The sequence below is a fragment of the Oryzias latipes genome, chromosome 4, assembly GCF_002234675.1.
Source record: "Oryzias latipes chromosome 4, ASM223467v1".
Lineage (NCBI taxonomy): Eukaryota > Metazoa > Chordata > Actinopteri > Beloniformes > Adrianichthyidae > Oryzias > Oryzias latipes.
In genome coordinates this window covers 6691112-6711127 of record NC_019862.2, presented here as the reverse complement: position 1 = coordinate 6711127, position 20016 = coordinate 6691112, and the positions used below count along the sequence as shown (strand labels likewise).

Here is a 20016-nt window from a genome sequence, read left to right as displayed (position 1 = left end):
TTCAAGGAACTGATTGGAGAAAAAGTTTTTTTAAAAATGACATAACATTTGCAAGTATTTTTCCTAAATGATCCCACAGCGCCCTCTTGTGGCGAGGACTAAAGCTGAACGTTTCTGAGCTGAAGGAAATGGATCAGCTTCTGGTCTGGATCCAAAGCTCTCCAGCCATAGAACCACAGCAGAAGCTTCAGAAAACATCTGGTTTTACTGCCTTCAACAGACTTTAGATTCTTTTTTTTGGTGTTTGTCAGATACATTGAGTAAAAGTTTCAGTAGATGAAGCTCTTTATTGCTCAAATGACAAAGATGACAGAGATGATGATACAACACAAACTGGAGGATGGCTGTAAATGTTCTGATCAGAACTGAAGATTTTCCAAAAACCCAGAGAACTTTGACAAAAACATTTCTTCTACAATAAAAGCGGAACATTAAAGCCCTCAAATCAGAAAAGGTGGGTCATTTTTTATAAACACTGATGTTGAAACTTGTCCTTAGATAAAACGGTTAAGGATTAACTTGGATTAGGATCAAGAAATGGGAACATCATGTCCTGCAGCAATAAGGACTTTAAACCAGTTTTATAAAAAGAAAGGGCCCTTTAGTGTAAACTAGGAACTGAGGGAAAATCTTCATCCTCCTAAACGTGATCTTCGTTTCATTGGATATTAGTTTTCCTGGATTTAGACTTTATGTAAAAGCTGCTTTTAGAGGAACGGAGTTACCGTAAATGATAAATCTGTCTTCGACACCCTGGAGACCTAACTTCCATCGACCTGAGTGAACCGTCTGTTCCTCTACATCCAGCTGCAGAGACCCGGGGGGGTTTAACCTGCAACCTTCATCCAGAAACGTTCGGCCCAAACAGTTTGAAAGCAGGCAGGACTTCGGAGGTCATGTGAGACTGTTGAAGCACCAACACCTACAGCAGCGTTCCATCACAAAAGCTTCAGGAAATCTTTGTCATCTGGAGGCAAAATGTTCTTACTGGAGCTTCTCCAGGACGGAGCGAACCTCTTGAGGACTGTAGCCCCACGGCCCAATCCCGCCCTGAGGACACAAAGGAAGCTTTACTTTCAGCCCAGTTCTATACATTCCTGCCTTTTTCACACAAACAACACTTTTCCCTCCGTGACTCGGTTTTCTCCTCAGCAGATGGAAAGATACAGACTTGGTGAAGTTCCTTCATACCTCATGTTTAGGGTTGAAGGTTAGTGGAGATTGTTTTCTGTCTAAACCTCACAGAATTCAATCGTCTGGATAAATAAATAAAAAAGCAAAAGGTGTTTAAATACGACGTTTGAAAAGAGAAAGATGGAAACTCAGGCGTGGAAACTAAGAAGTTTTGCTCCAATGGTCAAAGAATTCTACTCCTGGTTTGATGAATCCTGGGTTGAGAGATCTGCAGATACTCAGGGTCTGTGCTCAGCAGAACACCTGACCTCAGGTACGGGGTGAGTGGGTTTTAAAGACCCACTCCGATCTCAGTGGTCTGTAACCAAAAACCTGTGTGGTTTTCTAGGACATAGTTTCTGAGGGGGGCAGGAGTTCATCAGAAATTCCTGTCACCTTGTGACCCGCCCAACATATCTTCTACATCGAATACGATCTTTTTCAAACAGCATTTCTTCGTCTGCTATTGATTCACAACAATTTGTGAATCAAATAAAGACATACTCGTAGATGAAAGTTTATGCTTAGTTTTCTTTACATTTGTCATTCATAATCAGATGATGCAAGACCAACATTTTCTTCTGCGCGGCTCTTTGAACGGAGGATGTCCAGTTTTCGTCCTTCAGGCTCTAGAGTTCTGTGTTTAAGCGGCTGTGAGAGTCTGAGCACATCCGATGCCTCACCTTATACACCACCTTCCCCGCCTGCAGCACGTACAGCCTCTCGGGGTGGCTGCCGTAATGGATGGCCGCGGCGTTGCTCATTTCATCAACGACCACGGGGCACAGCGGGTCGCTCTGGACCAGGATCCGGGCTGCAGACAGCCTCTCCTCCAGGCTCTGGTGCTGATTGATGTCATAGTTGTTGCCGAAGGCCCAGCCATCTTAAAGACAAACAGAGGTTTATGTTTTTGTTGTCATTATTTGAGTTTTTATCATTTTCACAGGAACAACGCGCATTAAGACGCCAATCCAACAGTTAACTAAAAGGCGTTTTTTTCATCTGTTCTGCCTTGACAGCTGGTAAATGTGTCCCCCTTAAAAACAAAGTCAAATTAAAGCTGCGAGCGGCGTTGTGTCAGGCTCAGTCCCCGCCCCCTTTTTACCAGCCTCTACACACCTCTGCCACCCTGGTCAATGCAAATTAATGAAAAGTAGAAAAAAAAAGACATTTCTTTTTGTTTCATATCCATTGCAACCATTTTATTTTTGGTCGCCCGGGTAAGCTCCATTTATTGTTTTATTAATTTTCAAAATGCAAATAAAAACTCAAAAGATTCAATTTGTTTGTTTGGATGTTTTAAGAAGAATTGGTGCTTTTATTCTCGCATGTTTTTTCATCTTTGCATCAAACTTAATTTATTTGTTTTTAACTTTATTGAACAGCACACAAAGGTACAAATCACACCAGCAGGTCGACTGTCAGAAAGCAACAACCAATGTTATCTTAAAAAAAACAGAATCCATTGAGTATATAAAAAGGTAACAGCAACATCGTTAAGCAAAAAGGAAATTTTACAAGTAAGAAATAAAGATAACAAAAACAAATAATAAATAACATATTAACAAAACTTTTCTCAAGATCAGGATTAATCATCAAGCAAAAAAGCACATCTTGTTCCAGGGTTACATGCCATGGATGAACAAATCTTTTTACATTGATAAATGATTGATAGATAAATCCAGTGAATTTGGTTGTCGTTTTTTTTTAATCTGCATGTATGTCAAATTTAGATTGGAAAAGTAACAATTTAAAACTATATTCTATCTTCTTATCATCAGAGTTAAAATATGTGAGAATCTGTTGGAAAATTAAAATTATGTTCATGTTTGGTTCGATGCTTATAAATCGTTTTAATTGGATCCAGAATTCAAGGGAGAATTTACAAAAAGCTGAAAAACTGATTCAGGAAATCAGTTTAAAAAACTACAGAATTTTAATTTAAATTTATTTGTGGGGTAAATGTTGTGTAGAAATATTTTTTTCTTTCATTTTGGTACTTATACAAAATGCTTTTTATCATTTAGGATTGTTGCAATCAATTTCTACTTAAGGTTTTTATTTTATTACATATTATACCATTTAAAGAAAAATCATATTCAGGTATTCAATAAGAACAAATCGCAAATATCAAATACATTTCTCCTTCAGGTGTTATGATTCTGTTGTTGATTGATGTCATTTCTGCTCACCTGAGGAATGCGCCTCTGCGATGTAGATGACCAGAAAGTCCGCCACGTCCCGGAAGTCCGCGACGAGCCGCTTGAACTGGTCCAGTGTGAACATGAAGGGGGGTCAGGAGCAGCTCCCGAAGCTGAGCACCAGCGGCCTGCCACCTACACAGAGGGAACAGGGTAACGAGGGATCAGGGGGTCGAACCCCCAGCGGTTCGCTCGCTCCACACGCACCTTTCATGAATCTGAGGATGCTGGTCCTCTCCGTCTCCATGGTGATCACAGGTGAGTCCGGGGCGACCCCACCCACAAAGGCTTTCTGTCTGATTGAGCGGCAGATGTTGGTGACGGCTTCTTTGATGAAGGCTGCAGTCAGGAAGGTGGGACCCCAGTCCTCGTACCGGAACCGGGGATTGTAGGTCATGGTGCTCTTCTCACCCATTTTGAGCTGCAGCTTCCTGACTAAGGCAGGTGAGATGAGGTGCAGGACCCTCAGGGTGACGTTGAGCGTCAGCAGGAAACAGAGCATACCTGCCGCCCGCAGGCAAACCCCCAGGTGCTGCAGAACCCGCCATGACTTCTCACGGAGCCCCATTTCTGTCTCCAGCAGCATGCCTTCTGAACACAGCTGTTATAGGCTGGGAAACCCCGCCCACCTCATACCGACTAGTGTTGCCTTTAAGGTTACTTTAAATGCTTGGATTTTTAAACACCGAACCTTAAACTGTCCGTTGTCGTGTTAAGCAGGAAGATATTGTGTGTTTTTTAATTACCAATTCAGGGATCACGAGTGGAAACTTTGAACGAACACATTTCTAAATATAACATAACAGTTGGTTCAATCAGCGGCAGAAGCAGGAAAACGGACATGACCGTATTTGGAATTCCGGGTTTCCGCCCGCCGCGCGCCTTTGACCACGAGTCTGGTTATGTAATATCAGCTGCGGCCACTCAGGAGATTGTGACTTTAGAAAACAAACAGAAACGTGAGTGTAACGCTTGTTTAGAAGGTTCTGGTTCGGGTCAAGTTCTTTCAGGGTCTGCTGCTCCAAAATCCCCCCACGCCACGCCACCCCCAGGTATTCCTTTAAACTTGATGCGCGGGAAAAAGAAAGAGCGGCTGCTTTTGTAACACCTTACATCGCTGAGCGTGTCAGGACTTTTAGCGGAGGCCCGACAGGAAATTTGTACTTTTTCTATTTTGTTTTCCTGTCAGTCTTTATTTTAGTTTCAACAAATAAAAACGTCTCATATTTAAGACAAAGATGTGAACATAAAGTGTTTTAGGAGGAAAATATGAAAATTCCCCCACGAATGATTCACTGTCAATCATTGATCAATAATTGAAATTATCTTTATTTGCTTGACTGCAGGGGGATCCATGACTCCAATCAATCATTTCCCTGCTTAAGAGAATAATCAGGGAATAACTCTAACCCATATTTGAAGAGTTCTGCATGGTAATCATGTTTCCATGTTTGAGTTCATAAAATCATCTCAGAGGAAGTCTCTGCTTCATCTCCCGCAGTGAAAGCTTCGTCTGAATCTAACACCCGTGTTTCCATCTCTGACAGAGTTTGAAGCCAATGTATGGTGTCAATTCAGCGCCTAAAGTATTCTGCATCAAAACCGTAAAACCGCGAATCAAAACGCTAAATGCATAAATTGAGAACCAAGACCCACAATTTGCAACCAAAAGCTATAACCCAAAGCACAATCATATTTCTCAGGTGCCGATTTGTTTTCTCCTCATTCTGAAATCGTCATTTCTAGTTGCGGTTTCATTTTAAAATTGTTTTTTTAAATTCACACTTTTATTTTTTTGAGGTGTGCTTTTATTTTTTTCGGTTTTGATTCTAAAACCTGTCGACACGTAAAAACAGTGTCAACTCAGTCAAGGGGAGGGGAGGCGGGACATCTCCAACATCCAGAAGCTCATTGGCTACGGATTGACGCCGAGTCTTACGTCAACATACCAATTTTGAAGTTACCGGTAAGTTTTTCATGTTTTTCAATTATTTTACTATATTAAACGATCAAACGTGCACTTTATGTAACCGGAGGACGCCAGCACAGTCAGATGAGCTCCACCAGTAGCTGCTAGTGAAAAAAGATGTTACAAAAGTAAGATGTTGCATGAAAAACTATCGCCATAAACAATGTTCTCCAGTGTTAGCCATGCTAGCTAGCTCAATGCTAGCAGGTTTCCGGCTCATTTCATGACTTTTACGGATTAAACAAAGTCCATTTTTTACGACAATGTCAGGATCGGTCATGTCAAACCTGGGAATAATTACCCGTGAATTGTCACTAGGATTAATCAAATATTATTCAGCACATTTCCTTGTGGGATTCCATTATCCACTACGTATCTATTAGAAAAAGACTTTCCTATCCTAACTTGAACATATGCATTAAATAAAAACCCCTTAATCCAATTATAAATTCTTCCATGATGTCCTAACCTACCTAATTTTATCAATAAACCCTCTTTCCAGACCGTATCATAGGCCTTTTCTATATAAAAAAATACTGCCACCAAAAATTCTTTATCTACTTGGGCTTTCCTAATGTCTGCTTCTAGGCAGACTACAGGGTCCATTGTCCCTCGAACTTTCCTAAAACAATTCTGATATTGGGACAAAACATTTTTACTTTCCAGGTTATAATACAATCTCTCATTTATCATTCTTTCCATTATTTTACCAACATGTGATGTGAGTGCTATGGGCCTGTAATTTTCTGGGCTGCCCAGATCTTTCCCAGGTTTTAATATAGGAATTATCACAGCCTCTTTCCAATTAGTCGGCAATTTACCTTCACACCAGATTCTATTACATGTCCAATAATTTCAACTTCATTTTCCTACCTAAATGCTTTAGCATAACATAACTTATGCCATCCCTACCTGGTAATGTAATTCTAGATTCATGCTAGATCCAATTCGAAGTAGGTAAACGGAGCATCCATAGCTGTCAAAAAAGTGTTTCCATCAAATTCCTTTTAGTGCCGTTCCCTAATTTCATCTCACTTCCCTTTCCTATATCCCAACAAATTTTCTTACTCTGACTTCTCACAAAGGTTTTAACCAACATTTCAGTTTTATCCATATCTGATATCACCAGCTCATCACCCATCTTTAATACTGGATATTGTAACTCCCTTCTTCTACCCTTCATTTTACTAATCATTCCCCAAACCGTACTAACCGGAGTTGTTCGACCAATTGTATCACAAAAACCCCTCCAGTACTCCCTTTTCTCCTTTTAAATAATCTTTCTCGCCTGTGCACAAAGTCTCTAACAGTTCAACAGATTCTTATATGAGTCTGTTTTAAGAGTTTCAAACCCTTATTCCTATTTTAAATCTTGCAGTCTTCAGTCCACCATGGAATATTTCTCCTTGTCATAGTTGCTTTACTTCTTGGAATTGTCTTTTTCGGCCGCTGAAATTTTTACATTTCTAATATTCTTTTCCATTTCTTCAGCAGTACTCTCCATTCTAATGTTTGAATATTCCTCCTCGCACATATAAGTAAATTCATCCCATTTTGCTTTATGAAAAAGCCATCTTCCTTCCCTTTCATTAATTGATGGTTCCCCATCTCCACCAACCCTAGAGAAAACCAGATAATGGTCTCTCCCTATTGTGCTGTTGTTTACCTCCCACTCACAACACGCTGCCAAGACATTTGAAACAAAAGTGAGATCTAGTGCTGACATGTTCCCTGTTCGAACATCTATTCTTGTTTCTCTCCCATCATTGAGACACACCAAGTGTAATTCATCCATCAGATCCTCCAATACCTCACCATTATTAGCATCTGTCACCTTCCCCCCCATAATGTGCTATGTGCATTAAAATTCCCACAAACAATGATATGCCCATTGTCCAGATGAATAATTGATTTAAGAAGACCGAGATCTAACTTTTTGCATGGATTATAGTAATTAATAATATACAATCTCCCCAGACCAATATAAATTTCAATGCCAATAAATTATTCTTGTGTTCCTATTTTAATCACCCTGTAATTGAAATTAATAAAGGTGGCACAACCACCTCCCCGCCATCTACTCTATCACATCGGATTCCTGTATATCGGGAAATTCTAAAATCTAAATTTGGCCTTAACCACGTCTCTTGAATAAATGTAATATCTGGTTTTTGATCCAAGTCATCTATACACTTTAAAAATTCCTGTCAATTTGGCAATAAGCTCCTTGCATTCAATTGTAATATAAGAACCATTTACTATCCCACACTTCCCACCTCTTGACTAGACTAGGCACTTAGGTTGTTCTGAACCTCTTCCCATGTTAAATGGTGTATACTTATACTTAAATGGTAAATGGCGTATACTTATACAGCGCTTTCTACCCTCTTTCGAAGACCCGAATCGCTTTACAGTCACAGTCCCATTCACCCATCCACACACACATTCACACAGACATTCACACACTGATGGCAACTCCGCTGCCGAACACTGGTGCCAACCTCCCACCAGAAGCAAGGTGGGGTTCAGTGACTTGCCCAAGGACACTTCTACACATGGGCGTGCAAGGCGGGAATCGAACCTGCAATCTTACGATCATGGGTCTACCGCCCTACTGCTGCACCACGGCCCCCCACGGCCGCTAACTCATTAATGTCCAAATGGTTCACTGCCACTTTCACAATGATTTGTATTCTTTCCGTTTTCGACTTATTTTCCATTGTTGCATTTATAACTCCAGCAACAAACGTGACCAGTTTCTCTAAATCTAACCAAACTCTCCCCTCAACATTCCTGTCCTGTGTACTATATGACACCTCGTGTACGACTCCTGTCTGTCTATCAGAACCTCTACCAACCATTTTGACTGAATGTGCATATGAAATTCAATGTAGTACTCTTGTTTTTGAGTATGGACTTCTCTTCTCATGACCTGACAGCCTGCATACACAGCACTATGATCCCCCCACAGTTACAACACTTTGGTTTAAACTTGTTACCACAGGACTTATAGCTTGATCTTCTCCACGCCTGGGACACCTCTGCTTGCCTTTACATACAGCAGCAGTGTGTCCAAATCTCTGGCAGTGAAACATCTAACAGGTTTAGGAATGTATTCCCTCACAGTGTATGACACGTATCCCAGGTACACTCTATCCAGCAGGCTCCTTCCCATAATTTCCAACATTATACTCTCAGAATCCCTCCTCACACCATCCCGAAAAACACTGAATCTCCTTGCTTCTCTTATTTCTGCCCCTCGTAGGTTAGCTTTGAGTTCTGTAATGGACATCTCCACGAGTATGCCCCAAATCACTCCTTTCGGCCCCTGACCTCCCAGTCCTACCTTGCTCATACTAACAACTTTATGTTTCCCCACTTCTCTCATTTTACAGGCCCTGTCCCTTTGCTCCTCAATTCTACAAACAATCAACAGGTTCCCATCTCTCAAGACTTTAGCGAGTTTAATATCCCCCACTTGATTCTTCAGGATAGTCATCAGTTTTATCGGGCTCGAAGAACACAACCCTTGTCCTTCAGAAAATCTCAGGATGACTTTATAGCTATCCCCTCCCTCTTCATCACTGTCAGTCGGGCAGTGGCGGTTCTACCCTGAATTACTCCCCGGGCGAGACCCTCCTCTCCCCCCCCCCCCCCCCCCCCCCCAATAGAGTCACTTTGTCCATTTATTGTAACTGAAAATACAGTTAGGAAATATTTAATCAAACACAAATAATCTGAAATAAATATTATAAACTACAAATCACACTAATAATACACTAGAATAAATGTAACTGCAGCACTAAGAACAGAAACACTAACTAAAATCTAACCTTTGTGGCCTTCCTGATGCAAGCTTGTCAATAACGTCATCATATGAAATCTGCTCCCCCCCTGAATGATTGATACTAACAACAGCAGGTTAGTGAGTTGCTCCTGAGACATTGGTGATCTCAGGTATGACTTGATCAACTGGAGTTTTGAAAAGCTAACAGCAGCAGCAGCATCAGCAGCAGCATGCTACCATCACAGCTTATTTAACATTATGAACTAATATACAACAATAAAACACAACAAAAACTTTGTGTTACAGCAGAGCAGACAGACACACGAATCATTACTAATGTTACAAGTTAAGGCAGAGCAAACATTTAAGAATAAATATCGTAAAAATGACGTTATTTGCAATATTTGGGCCTACTTCAGTTTTGATCATGATAGACCAAACGAGAGATTTTTCCTCTGCAACGTTGTTGTTGTTGTAGGGCAGGTAGCATTCAAATTTAGAAAACGTACATCTAGCTATGCGATATTACCCTTTTCTTTGTCTCTTTTCTCCTCTTCTTGTCTTTTCTTTCTAAATTGGGCACCAGCTTTGACCTTTTTTCTCCATATTTCAGATGTTTCTGCATTTAGCATAAATGTCCTGACATAGGTATCAAGTCTGTCGACTAAACCAACTGTCATCTAAGTGAAGAATTTTTTTTGTTTTCCCATTTTTTATTTGGGCATTTCACACAAAAATAACCAAAAAAGCATGATTGTTTTTATACCTTTTTTATACCCGCAGCCCCCCCCCTCCCCCGTTCGTCAAACATTTCCAGCAGGAGCGCGTGCAGCTGCACCCAGGGGCGCCAATTCGCTACATGGCGGCGCAATTTTTATTTTTACTTTTTCATCAAGCACTGAGCCGCGGCCCGCGACCGTTGCCCCCCTGGAAGAAGATCCAGCCAGGTTTTGCGCATGCGTTTTGCGCTCCGTGCTCACCTCTCAGCCTGCACCCTTCACCCCGCGCCCCCTCCCTTCTCCTTCTTCACCCCGCGCCCCCTCCCTTCTCCTTCTCACACAAATTTGCGTCTACTTCTCAAAGACAAGAGGGAGCGCAGCTGCGGGGCGGGGGCGCCGCCAGGTTTAAGGCTGTTACAAACTCTGTGATATAAGTAAACCAATAGTGGTGCATAAAGTATTTTACAAGAGCTGAGCCGCTGGCGCCGCCCCTCCGTCATTTTTCCGCCCCGGGCGATCGCCCGTATGGCCCGTGCCTAAAACCGCTACTGCAGTCGGGATTACCCGTCTTTGTTTTCTAGCATCAGCTCCATCAAAACTATTGCCCGTCTTTTCTCTCCCTGTTTCAATTCCAAAGCTCATCTCCATGCAATCCTCACTTTCACATCCCCTGTCGTCTTTCCACTCATTCCCAGTCACAACACAGCTGTGCCTACCCGCCGCTGATTTAGCGTCCAACCTCGATTTAGCCATGTCCCCTGGCTATTTTTCGAAGCGCCTTCTCGCGTCTTGCGTCACCCAGTCCCCCTCCACAGCTCACTGTGACCAATGAGTTATATCGCTAGAGGAGACATCACGTGATTCCTCATGGGAGGAGAGCACCACCATCTTGGTGAGGTCAAGTAACTGCTGCAGTGCAGGCATGTGAACACATTTTTTTTTACAAAATGTCAGTTCCTCCGGACCTTTTTCGTCTGCCTTGCCGGACTGCGTGGCCTCCCGGCCGTCCTCCAGACTCATCGTCTTGGCCTGGCTGGTGTGCCCAGCCCGACCTCCTAGGACTCTGTTGCCCGTCAAAGTTTGTCCCCCGGGCCCTCTCCTCCTTGGTGGACTTTTGGAACCTCGGTGCGTTTCCTTGAGGTGCGGGTACCGTCATGGTTTCGGTTTCTTTGTATTGATTTTTACTTTCCGTTTTGTTTTTGTCATGTTTGAGTTCAGTTTTATTTTGATAGGTTTCCTGTTTTGTCATGCTTTTGAGTTTTACTTCCCTGGTCCCAATCTGTTCTGATCATGTTCACCTGTGTCTTGTCAGTCCTTTTTGTATTTTAGTCTTGTCTCTGCCTTCCTCTTGTGCTGGTCCATTATCATCTCTTCCGTGACTGTCTGCTGCCATGTTTTCATGTCCCCGCAGTAAGCTTAGTTCTGTTTCCCTGCTCTGCAGCGCTTTTTGTTAAGTCAATAAACCCCTTGCCCTGGAACTGTGTGCCTCCCGTCTCTGCATTTTGGGTCCTTCACGTTCACCAACCCTCCCTACCTGACAATCCCAGATGGATCACTGTGGTTACCAACTAGTAATATAGTCTGGCTGTTCAAAAAATGTTGTGGAAACAGATTTTGATAAGACTGGCCAGACAGTTTGCTCAAAACCCTAGCATCATACCATCTGTGTTACACCAAATTGATCACTCACATGAATCAGTAGAGTATTTTTTAGGGTAAATATATTGTTGACTTTTGGACTTATTGTTGACTTATAATAATTTTATTATTATTATTATTATTAGGTATTGTGTTTTTATTATTTTATTATTATTATTTATTGACTTACTATTGAGTTATTATTATTATTGCCTTATTGTTGGGTTTTTCTAAATAATTTAAATCACATGTCAAAGAGGTCTAAAGCTTTTAAATGTTTAAAATTATTTTTTAAAAATGTTTTGTAATATCTTTTGATTGGTAAGAAAGCCTGCAACCTTTCATTTTTATTAAAGTTTGAGCTTTTAAGGCTGACTGTTTCTCTTATTTAACAACAACAAATTATATATATATATATATATATATATATATATATATATATATATATATATATATATATATATATATATATATATATATATATATATATATATATATATGTCTCCTCTAGAGATAAAACTCATTGACTGGGATGTTACTCTCTGTTAGGTAAGTTAGGTCGATGTGGAGGAGAAGCGGTTCTACTCCGAGCTCTCTGGGTGACCGAGCTCCTCCCCTATATCTCTAAGGGAGCGCCCAGCCACCCTACGGAGGGAGCTCAATTAAGCTGCTTGTATCCGGGACCTCGTTTCTTCAGTCATAACCCAGAGCTCATGACTTTAGGTGAATATTGGAACAAAGATCATGAGAAGCATAATCAAGGACCCAGTTATTTTGCCCCGATTGGCATCACTGGGGCCCCACTCTTGAGCCAGGCCTGGGGTTGAGGCTCGCAGGCAAACACCTGGTGACCATGGCTCTCCCCAAAGACCCCAATCGGGCTCAGCCCAGAGGAACGACGTGAGACCACTCTCTTATGGGCCCAACACCCATAGGAGACTTCAAAAGGGGTCGGTGCAATGTGGTTTGGGTGGCAGTCAAAGGTGGGGGCCTCGGCGGCCTAAAACTTGGTCATGGAACTTGGCTATTCTGTTTTAGTGTTAATTTATTTCATATTCTATTCTATCATAAGGCAATTTGAAAGCTTTTTCATGCTACTCTGGATTTAGAATTAACCTTAAACATTGGTTTACACTGCCTCTCAGCACTGTTCATATTTTGCAGACTTAAGATCCACTAGGTGGCGCCGTGGATCCACTTTTCCACGGATTATCCTCAGATCAGGTCTTTTGGCGCTGATTGACCAATTTAACGCCAGATCCGGGATAACAGAACGATTTGGATCTGGTTGGTCTGCGCGTAAAAACATCAAATCTTTGTGTTTGCTTTTTTAACAGTTCAAAGGATTTTAGGTGAAGTAAAACGAAATTCTTTTTAAACATCTGAGTGTTTTGATTCGCTCCGATAGGACTCCCGCTCCTCCTGTGCGTCTCCGTGTTTTGGCTCATGATCCGTCCCGGATCTTCAGACACTAAAATCCAGCCTCCTTGGAGAAACCGGCGCTCAAAGCACAAACCGGAAAGATATCGGTAGAAACCTGAGCGCTCCGCCTGCCCAGCGGAAATCCATATTGGTGCAACAGCATCTGATCATAACTGCACCAGTTGCTGCGCCAGTGTGATCCAGATCTTTTCCTCCCCCAAAAGCCCTCCTGGACCCCGCAGCCGCTCCGCTTCTGTCCCATTAAGGTCTGGAATCAGAGGAGGAGGAGGGTGGGATGCTGAAGAGTGATCCCCCGAGGATGCTGCCCATCAGATCCACAGAAACCTTCCTGTTTGGCGCGTCATGACGCGCGCTCGCGCTCTCAGATCCTGTTAACCAAAGTGCAAAAGGTAGGTGTTACCTGCGGGGATTGTTGGCAGGATAAATGCCGTTGACTCCGTCTGCAGTGATTGCTATCTATGTGCACAGGGGGCATGTGAGGCGCGCTCACACTGCACACGGGACAGTTTTAAATGCAGAACCTCTCATCAGTGGTCGGGATGGTCAGCCACTGTCAGACCCCAACCTTCCCGGACTTTGCCGGCTTGGCACTCTCCGTGTTTGGCGGCAAAACGGAGATCTGCGGCCGCCGCGCGGGAAGCGGCGCCTTTGGATCTCAGATGTGCCGGAGCCCGCCGCACCACAGCGCGGGTCACGGGAACTGCGCCAGCCCGAAGAGACGCACTCTGTCCGAGGAACGGACGCACCTGGCGGGCAAAGGCGCGCGCCTGAGCCTCCCTCTGCCTCCGGGTCACGGTAGGGCTCTGCGAGTCACGGATGTAATGAATATAACTAAATAAATATACGTTTTTTATTTATTAATTAACGCATAAATTCAATTACAAACAATTTGTTTGGATAAATACTGATTAGGCACTTAAACTACGAGTCTGAGAAAACCAAGCTTTTACGCATCGCCCGATCCAGATTTGTTTGTGATCAAAGTACCGTTCGCGCTTTGAGATGGTTCCATAATTGAAAACAGAACTCTTATGGAATCATAAATGAAAACAGAATCAAAGCCTGATGTGTCAAACATAAGGAGAGAAGGGGGTCTTCCAGAGAAAAGGCAAACGTGCCTGCAGAGAGGGGCCGCAGTGGATTCATCCTGATCAGACAGACGCCCACGTGTCTTTGCATCAAACATCTTCTTTCTCGCAGTGAGAAGTGGGTCTCTGCATGGGTTTTTTTCTGCAAGCATGTCTGCTGAACGTGTGCTGCATGCTGCGCCTTCAGCATCATGAATGAATCCTCTCATTGTTTCAGTAAAATGCCTTTGAACTCGTCTCAGTTCGAGACGAGTTTGAGGATTAAAAGAGACTTTTGTTCGTGTCTTTACTTCGATAATATCAATAATTTGTTTAACAGAACAAATGGAAATAATAAGTACAGTTTTGAGTGTAACAAAAAAAATTGTTGGGTAAACATAATGCAATTATGGAAATTATTTCCATTTTTCCAATATTGCAATAGAATAAGAGTTATGTTGGTGCAACATCATTTATTTATGTTGCTGTAAGAGGACGATAAAGGTGCAGTTTATATTTTTTATAAGTTAATGGTAACTAAATCAAAAATGATCTGACATTATCTTGTTGAGTCATTTCAACTTTACCTCTAATGTTAGATGTGACTTAACTACATGGTGTTCCTCTCAAACTTTAAATTCAAGTAATTCATGCAAACCCGGCAATACTAAATTCATTTCAATCAGTTATTCTGAACTGGTTTTATTACCAACAACAGCTTTTACTACAACGAGGTCACCCTCCTCTCCCTTATTCTCATTCATGGAGCAGAAAGAAATAAACACAACAGGATAAAATAACAGGACAAAACAGAGTAAAACAGCCAGACAACAAACCCCCACCCTTAAATCCCAATCCGCCCAGACAGACGGATGGTCCAGAACTCAGCGGCCTGCATCATCTCCTCCTCCATTAGTCATATCACCCCGGTTCTCCACCAGCTGCACTGGCTTCCCATAACCTCCAGAATCAAACTCCTCCTGTTTACCTTTAAGGCCCTCCATAACCTGGCTCCTCCTTATCCCACCAACCTACTCCATATCAAAACCCCCTCTCATTCTCTTCTCTCCTCCTCTGTTCAGTTCTCTGTTCTTCCGGCCCGACTCGTTAAAACAGAGCCTTCTGCTGCTCAGCTCCCAAACTCTGGATTTCCCTCCTCTCCTGATCTCTGTAACATAGACTCCTTACCAACTTTCAAAACAAAACTCCAAACTCATCTGTTTAATTCTACCTTCTCATTCTGATTCACCTTAGATTTTCTGTCTGTTATCGTTTATTGTGTTTTTAATGAATCATTTTGAACTTACTGACCTTTGAAAGGCGCTTTAACCCTTTTGCTATCCTATGGGGTCCAGATGACCCGATCCTTACATTGATGTGTTCTCCCTACCATGACAAAGGTAGATAAAGGTGGAAAGATTTCATGTAATCCATGGACACCAGTGAAGATCACAAATCATTGAAGAAAAAAGGTTCAGAGCACTGTCTAGTGGGTCTAGATGACCCAACTCCCAATGTTAAAGTGCCTAGGATAGCACAAGGTTTACAATAAAATGAACGATTACTATTATTAATATCATTAAAAGCTCTATTAGTTAACGGTTACATTGTCACATGGACATAATTTAATAATGTCAAAAAAACATAAATTATGATGGTTGTGGCTATTTTTTAGATGTCCATTAAAAAAAAAAAAACGCCCGGCTGAATTTAGGCGTATAGCTGCCGTGTTTGTGTCATTTTAAATCTTCTGTTCAGTTTCTTTGGGTGACCTCAGGACTCATCAGTCTTTTGTTTTCGCTCATACAAACCCCAGTTTGAGGACAGATCTGGATGTAAAGCTGCATTCTCAGCCATGTGTGGATGACAGTGAAGGGGGACCTTTGGCAGTGGAGAAGTGATTTTTGATGTGGTCTTCAGGTGCTTTAGCACGATTGAAGGTTTGTCTTATCCTAAATTCTGAATTTATGCTGTTTGGGATTGAAGCCCCAGGAACTGGATTAGAAGCAGATTAGATCAGTAGAAAGACGAAACATGATCAGAAGTTTGAGTCCAGAACTCTGATGATCTGAAGGGAACCGTGTCAGAAACCTCCTTCAGGTAAACGTTTTTGCTGTTTAGCATCACTTCAGAGAATTTTCCTTTAGATGAAGCCACACCCGCTGCTCATGACGGTTGGCGGGGAGCAGCAGCAGAAGATCCTCTCAGCTCTGCACATCCCCTATGCCATAAATACATGAGTGCCCACCTGCAAAGAAAATATTGCTCTTGCAAAGAAAAACACTTGACGCCCCTTGAGGAAGAAGATGGGGCTTGACAGAAGTGTGTATATTTGCATCATTTGATCCGCCGCTGACGTTTCTCCTGGCTGCAGCCGTCCTGCTCCGTCTGGGAGCTAATTGGGAGAAAATGTTTGAGTCCTCAGAGCAGAACGCCCACTCTCAGATAAATGAAGAGGCCTGTCTGTTGATTCAGCTTTTAAAGACATGAGTAATGGACTTTTGGATTTGATCATTATTGGAACTGTTTACCTTACTTTGGCTGCAGGCGGCTGCTTTTTGCCAACACATACATCATGGAGTTTTCTCTGCACACTCTGGATGCATGCTTACCTGCACGCACAGCCGCGTTTTTCAGAAAGTCAAAGAATCCTCGCTGTGACATTCCCACAGCAGATATGCACACTTCACATGCAGCCCACAATGCTCCCTGAGCGGTTTCCTGTGTTCGTCTCTCTGGTTCCGTTTGTCGACGTCAGGCTGCAGGACCACACTCTGACCTTTGTGAGAAACAATCAATCATCATGAAGTGGCTGCTTGGAGCTCCTGCGCTGTCTGGAAAAAATCACAAAAATTGAGTTTTTATAGTTTATAACTAAGATCAAACATATTGAGACAAAATAAAAATGTATGAATCCAAAAACAAAGCAAAGACAATATCAAAACTGTGTGAAAAATATCTTTAAAAAACAGGTGAAGCTCCACTAAACAAATGTTCCCAGGCCTCATTCCATCACAATTAAGGGTCAAACTCTAGTTATGTTTGTTTTAACAAAACATAAACGATAAAAATGTTTTTTAAATGTTAAATTTTGAATGAAAACTATAATAATGGGGGATCTGCATGATGTGATTGGAAAACTCCCCTATAAGAGAAAAGCGCTTTGGGGGAGAAATCAATTCTGATCAAACTCCATGCTTTCCTCATCATTTGTGTCAATTTTTTAAATGGAATTACAGAAGACTGTTTTATTGAGCCTCATCAAATCCAGTTGAAAAGAAAGACATATTTATCGTCTTGGTCAGAAAGTCACTAGTTGTCGCTTTCAGCTATTTGGATTTGAAAACCTTCTTTTGGGCTTTGATGAGATTTTTTCTAATGGTTTGAATCTTTAGATTTCTGTCAAATGAAATGTTTATGTAGCTACAAGTCTGGGAAAACGTTTGGTTCTGCCGTTTCAGGAGGTTTCGAGTTTCTTTCGGTGCGTCTGGGCTAACATGAGGCAGATAATTGCTTTAAATTCATCGGTGGTACAAGCAAAGAAAATATTTTTTATTTATACTGGATTTCAGATTTTATTCTAAGCTCTAATAAAAAACTATTCTGCTGGAAGTTAAAGAGTGAAAATATTCCATTAAAGCCAGTGATTTTAAAAAGTTTAATGTTTTTTTTTTACTTTGTTCATTGATGTTTCAAATATTCTTATGTTTTTGTCACTTTTGTGACTTATTACTAAAAGTGTCTGTAATTTTGAGTGACTTTCCTATCTTTTGGTTGCCTCAAAAAGTTTGACTTTTTAGAAAATGAGTCACATTAAAACTGTGTGTGTGTGTGTGTGTGTGTGCGTGTGTTTAGCAAATGTTTTTAATAAAATAAGAAGCTTCCCACTAAAACTCAATAGTGAAAAATAACCCGAGTTAGGTTGTTTGAAATTAACGTTTTCTGGGTTATCTTAAATCACAAACAAAAAACACAAATTTGGTTTAAATTCAAACCAAAATAACCCAAAAAATTATTGTTCAAAAAGTAATCCAAAAATACATCGCAATATGAATAATTGGGCTGAAGAAACAAGTTCAAGTTTCTTTAAAGGTTTTTTTTAATCCAAAAACAAATTGAAATATTCTCATAGTCCTTTAAAAGCTTCATTTGTATGTCTGACATTTTTGTTACAATTTTTGTAGATTTTGATGATTATAAATTCCTTGTTGTGTTAAAACCAAACATCATCCACGAGCGGCCGTGGGGCAATCTCCCGATCGTACAATTACAGGTTCGATTCCCGCCTTGCCCGCCTATGTGTCGAAGTGTCCTTTGGCATCACACTGAACCCCACCTTACCTCTGGTGGAAAGCTGGGGTTCGGCAACCATCATTGTGTGAATGTGTGTGTGAATGGGTCTGTGACTGTAAAGTGCTTTGGGCCTTCAAGGAAGGTAGAAAGACGCTATACAAGTATACGCCATTTACCCTCCAGGAGCTGGTTCAGCTTTACTGAAACTATATCTAGATGAATCAGCACGTTTAATAGTAACATCCTCCTCGTGGTATTTACCTCCGATTCCCATGAGGCGAAGGCTCGGCCAGCATGAGCTCAGCTGTGAGTTATGAGGGGGTGCTGCAGTTGTGTGAAGCGTGCATGAGGCCACAGCCTGCTGATGATTCTTCTTAAGTCTTCCCGTAAACGTCTGCCTAGGAATGCTGGGTAATGGAACAAGAGCTGGTGCTGAGTCACCAGAGACGAGGTGAAGATCTTCATCTTCTTCGCTTGAATCTCTCCGTTAGATCAAAAATGGTTAAGGATTTTTGTGGAAGCTAAAGATAAATGCTTCACAGTGAGAGGTGACGGACTAAAACTCACCTTCTGCTGTCCTTTAAGGTCAGATCCTCTTATTCTAACCATGCTGATGGCTCTTTATTTAAACCAAAGGCATTCTGACTCTCATTTTGCCAATAAATCCAAATATTACACTGGAGAAATCTGAAATGCTTTGAGTAAGTGTCGAAACATCTCTGCAATACCAGAAGAATGCATTCTGCACCTCAGAGTAATCAAGAAAAAGCTGCAGTTGGCTCAGAAGCGCCTGCGTGATGGGTTATTTTTAGCCCAAGGCTCGCCTTCAGAAACACTTGCAAAAGTTTTCTGCACTTTTTTTGCTGACGGAAGAAAAAAATCTGCCAAATCTTCTGAACCCTAAAGGCTTTGTAGAAAAAACGATAAAGAGAGATTTCCATTTTCCTGGACACAGCTGGATGCGTGTCTATGGAGCATGCATTACTCATGCATTTTCAGACGCAGTGACTCCTCCTGCAGACCTCTCTGTGTGACTTAACTCATGGGTAGATTGTTTGATTTAAATCTCTACTGTGCCACTCGCTGTTCTTGGCCCACTGACGTCCATTTTCATCAAAGAAGAATCCGCTCCAGTCCGGCTGTGGCTGTTGAGGCTGCGGACTCTGTTGGGCTCAGAGCTCGCCGGGTCCTCACAGAGCTAAGGTCAGAGGGTCGACAGAGGAAACGTACCGGCACTGACCTCCAGTCACAAGGAGACAGGAGTCCGTCTTCTTCTGACTGACTATCTGTTTTTTCTGCGTTGGATGTAAGACCGCTCGGTCTTTTAGGGCTTGGAAATTCGATGTTTAATGAAAATGGCTGAGTCTTCATTCTGCGCATTTGACCCCTCCCCCGGGGCATCATTGAGATACAGCTGCACTCTGGAACCATTTGGTGTTTCAAACCCACCAATCCAACCCCTTAATGCTTGCTGAGTGTCCAGCAGGGAGGCACTGAGTCCCATTTTTATAGTCTTTAGTCTGACTCAGCCATAGATTGAACTCACAACCTTCCAGTCTCATGTCCTTATCCTCCGCTTTAGGAAGGCAAAATGTGTTAGACAAAACAAACTCTGGTTCTCTGTTTTGGGGAAATCGACATGTGCAGTAAGCGTTAGTGGAAGTAGCTAAGGTCCTATTTTCAACTGCACATACATCACACAGCTCCGTACCTGGAGCCCATACTG

General features: G+C 42.0%; 2 protein-coding genes across 5 annotated transcripts in view; one reads left to right on the top strand and one right to left on the bottom strand.

Annotated features, from left to right (window-relative positions):
• Nucleotides 1–267: 267 nt before the first annotated feature.
• On the bottom strand, nucleotides 268–3975 carry dio1 (iodothyronine deiodinase 1). The gene is made up of 4 exons (XM_004067818.4): nucleotides 3582–3975; nucleotides 3366–3509; nucleotides 1857–2056; nucleotides 268–1050 (listed from the first exon to the last, which is right to left on the bottom strand). The coding sequence occupies exons 1-4, from the start codon at nucleotides 3958–3960 to the stop codon at nucleotides 985–987; spliced, it is 789 nt and encodes a 262-aa protein (XP_004067866.2). The 5' UTR covers nucleotides 3961–3975; the 3' UTR covers nucleotides 268–984.
• A 1244-nt stretch (nucleotides 3976–5219) lies between these two features.
• Nucleotides 5220–20016, top strand: part of s2012 (GLIS family zinc finger 1-like) — an 84686-nt gene continuing 69889 nt past the window's right edge. The window contains exons 1-4 of one of the 4 annotated variants that reach the window (XM_023953836.1): nucleotides 5220–5340; nucleotides 12896–13016; nucleotides 13134–13319; nucleotides 13399–13725. In XM_023953836.1, the coding sequence (XP_023809604.1) occupies nucleotides 13443–13725 (283 nt within the window). In that variant the 5' untranslated portion in view covers nucleotides 5220–5340; nucleotides 12896–13016; nucleotides 13134–13319; nucleotides 13399–13442. Of the gene's footprint in view, nucleotides 5341–12895; nucleotides 13320–13398; nucleotides 13726–20016 lie in introns of those variants that run through there. The other 3 variants (XM_023953838.1, XM_023953837.1, NM_001163804.2) reach the window with 3 other exon arrangements.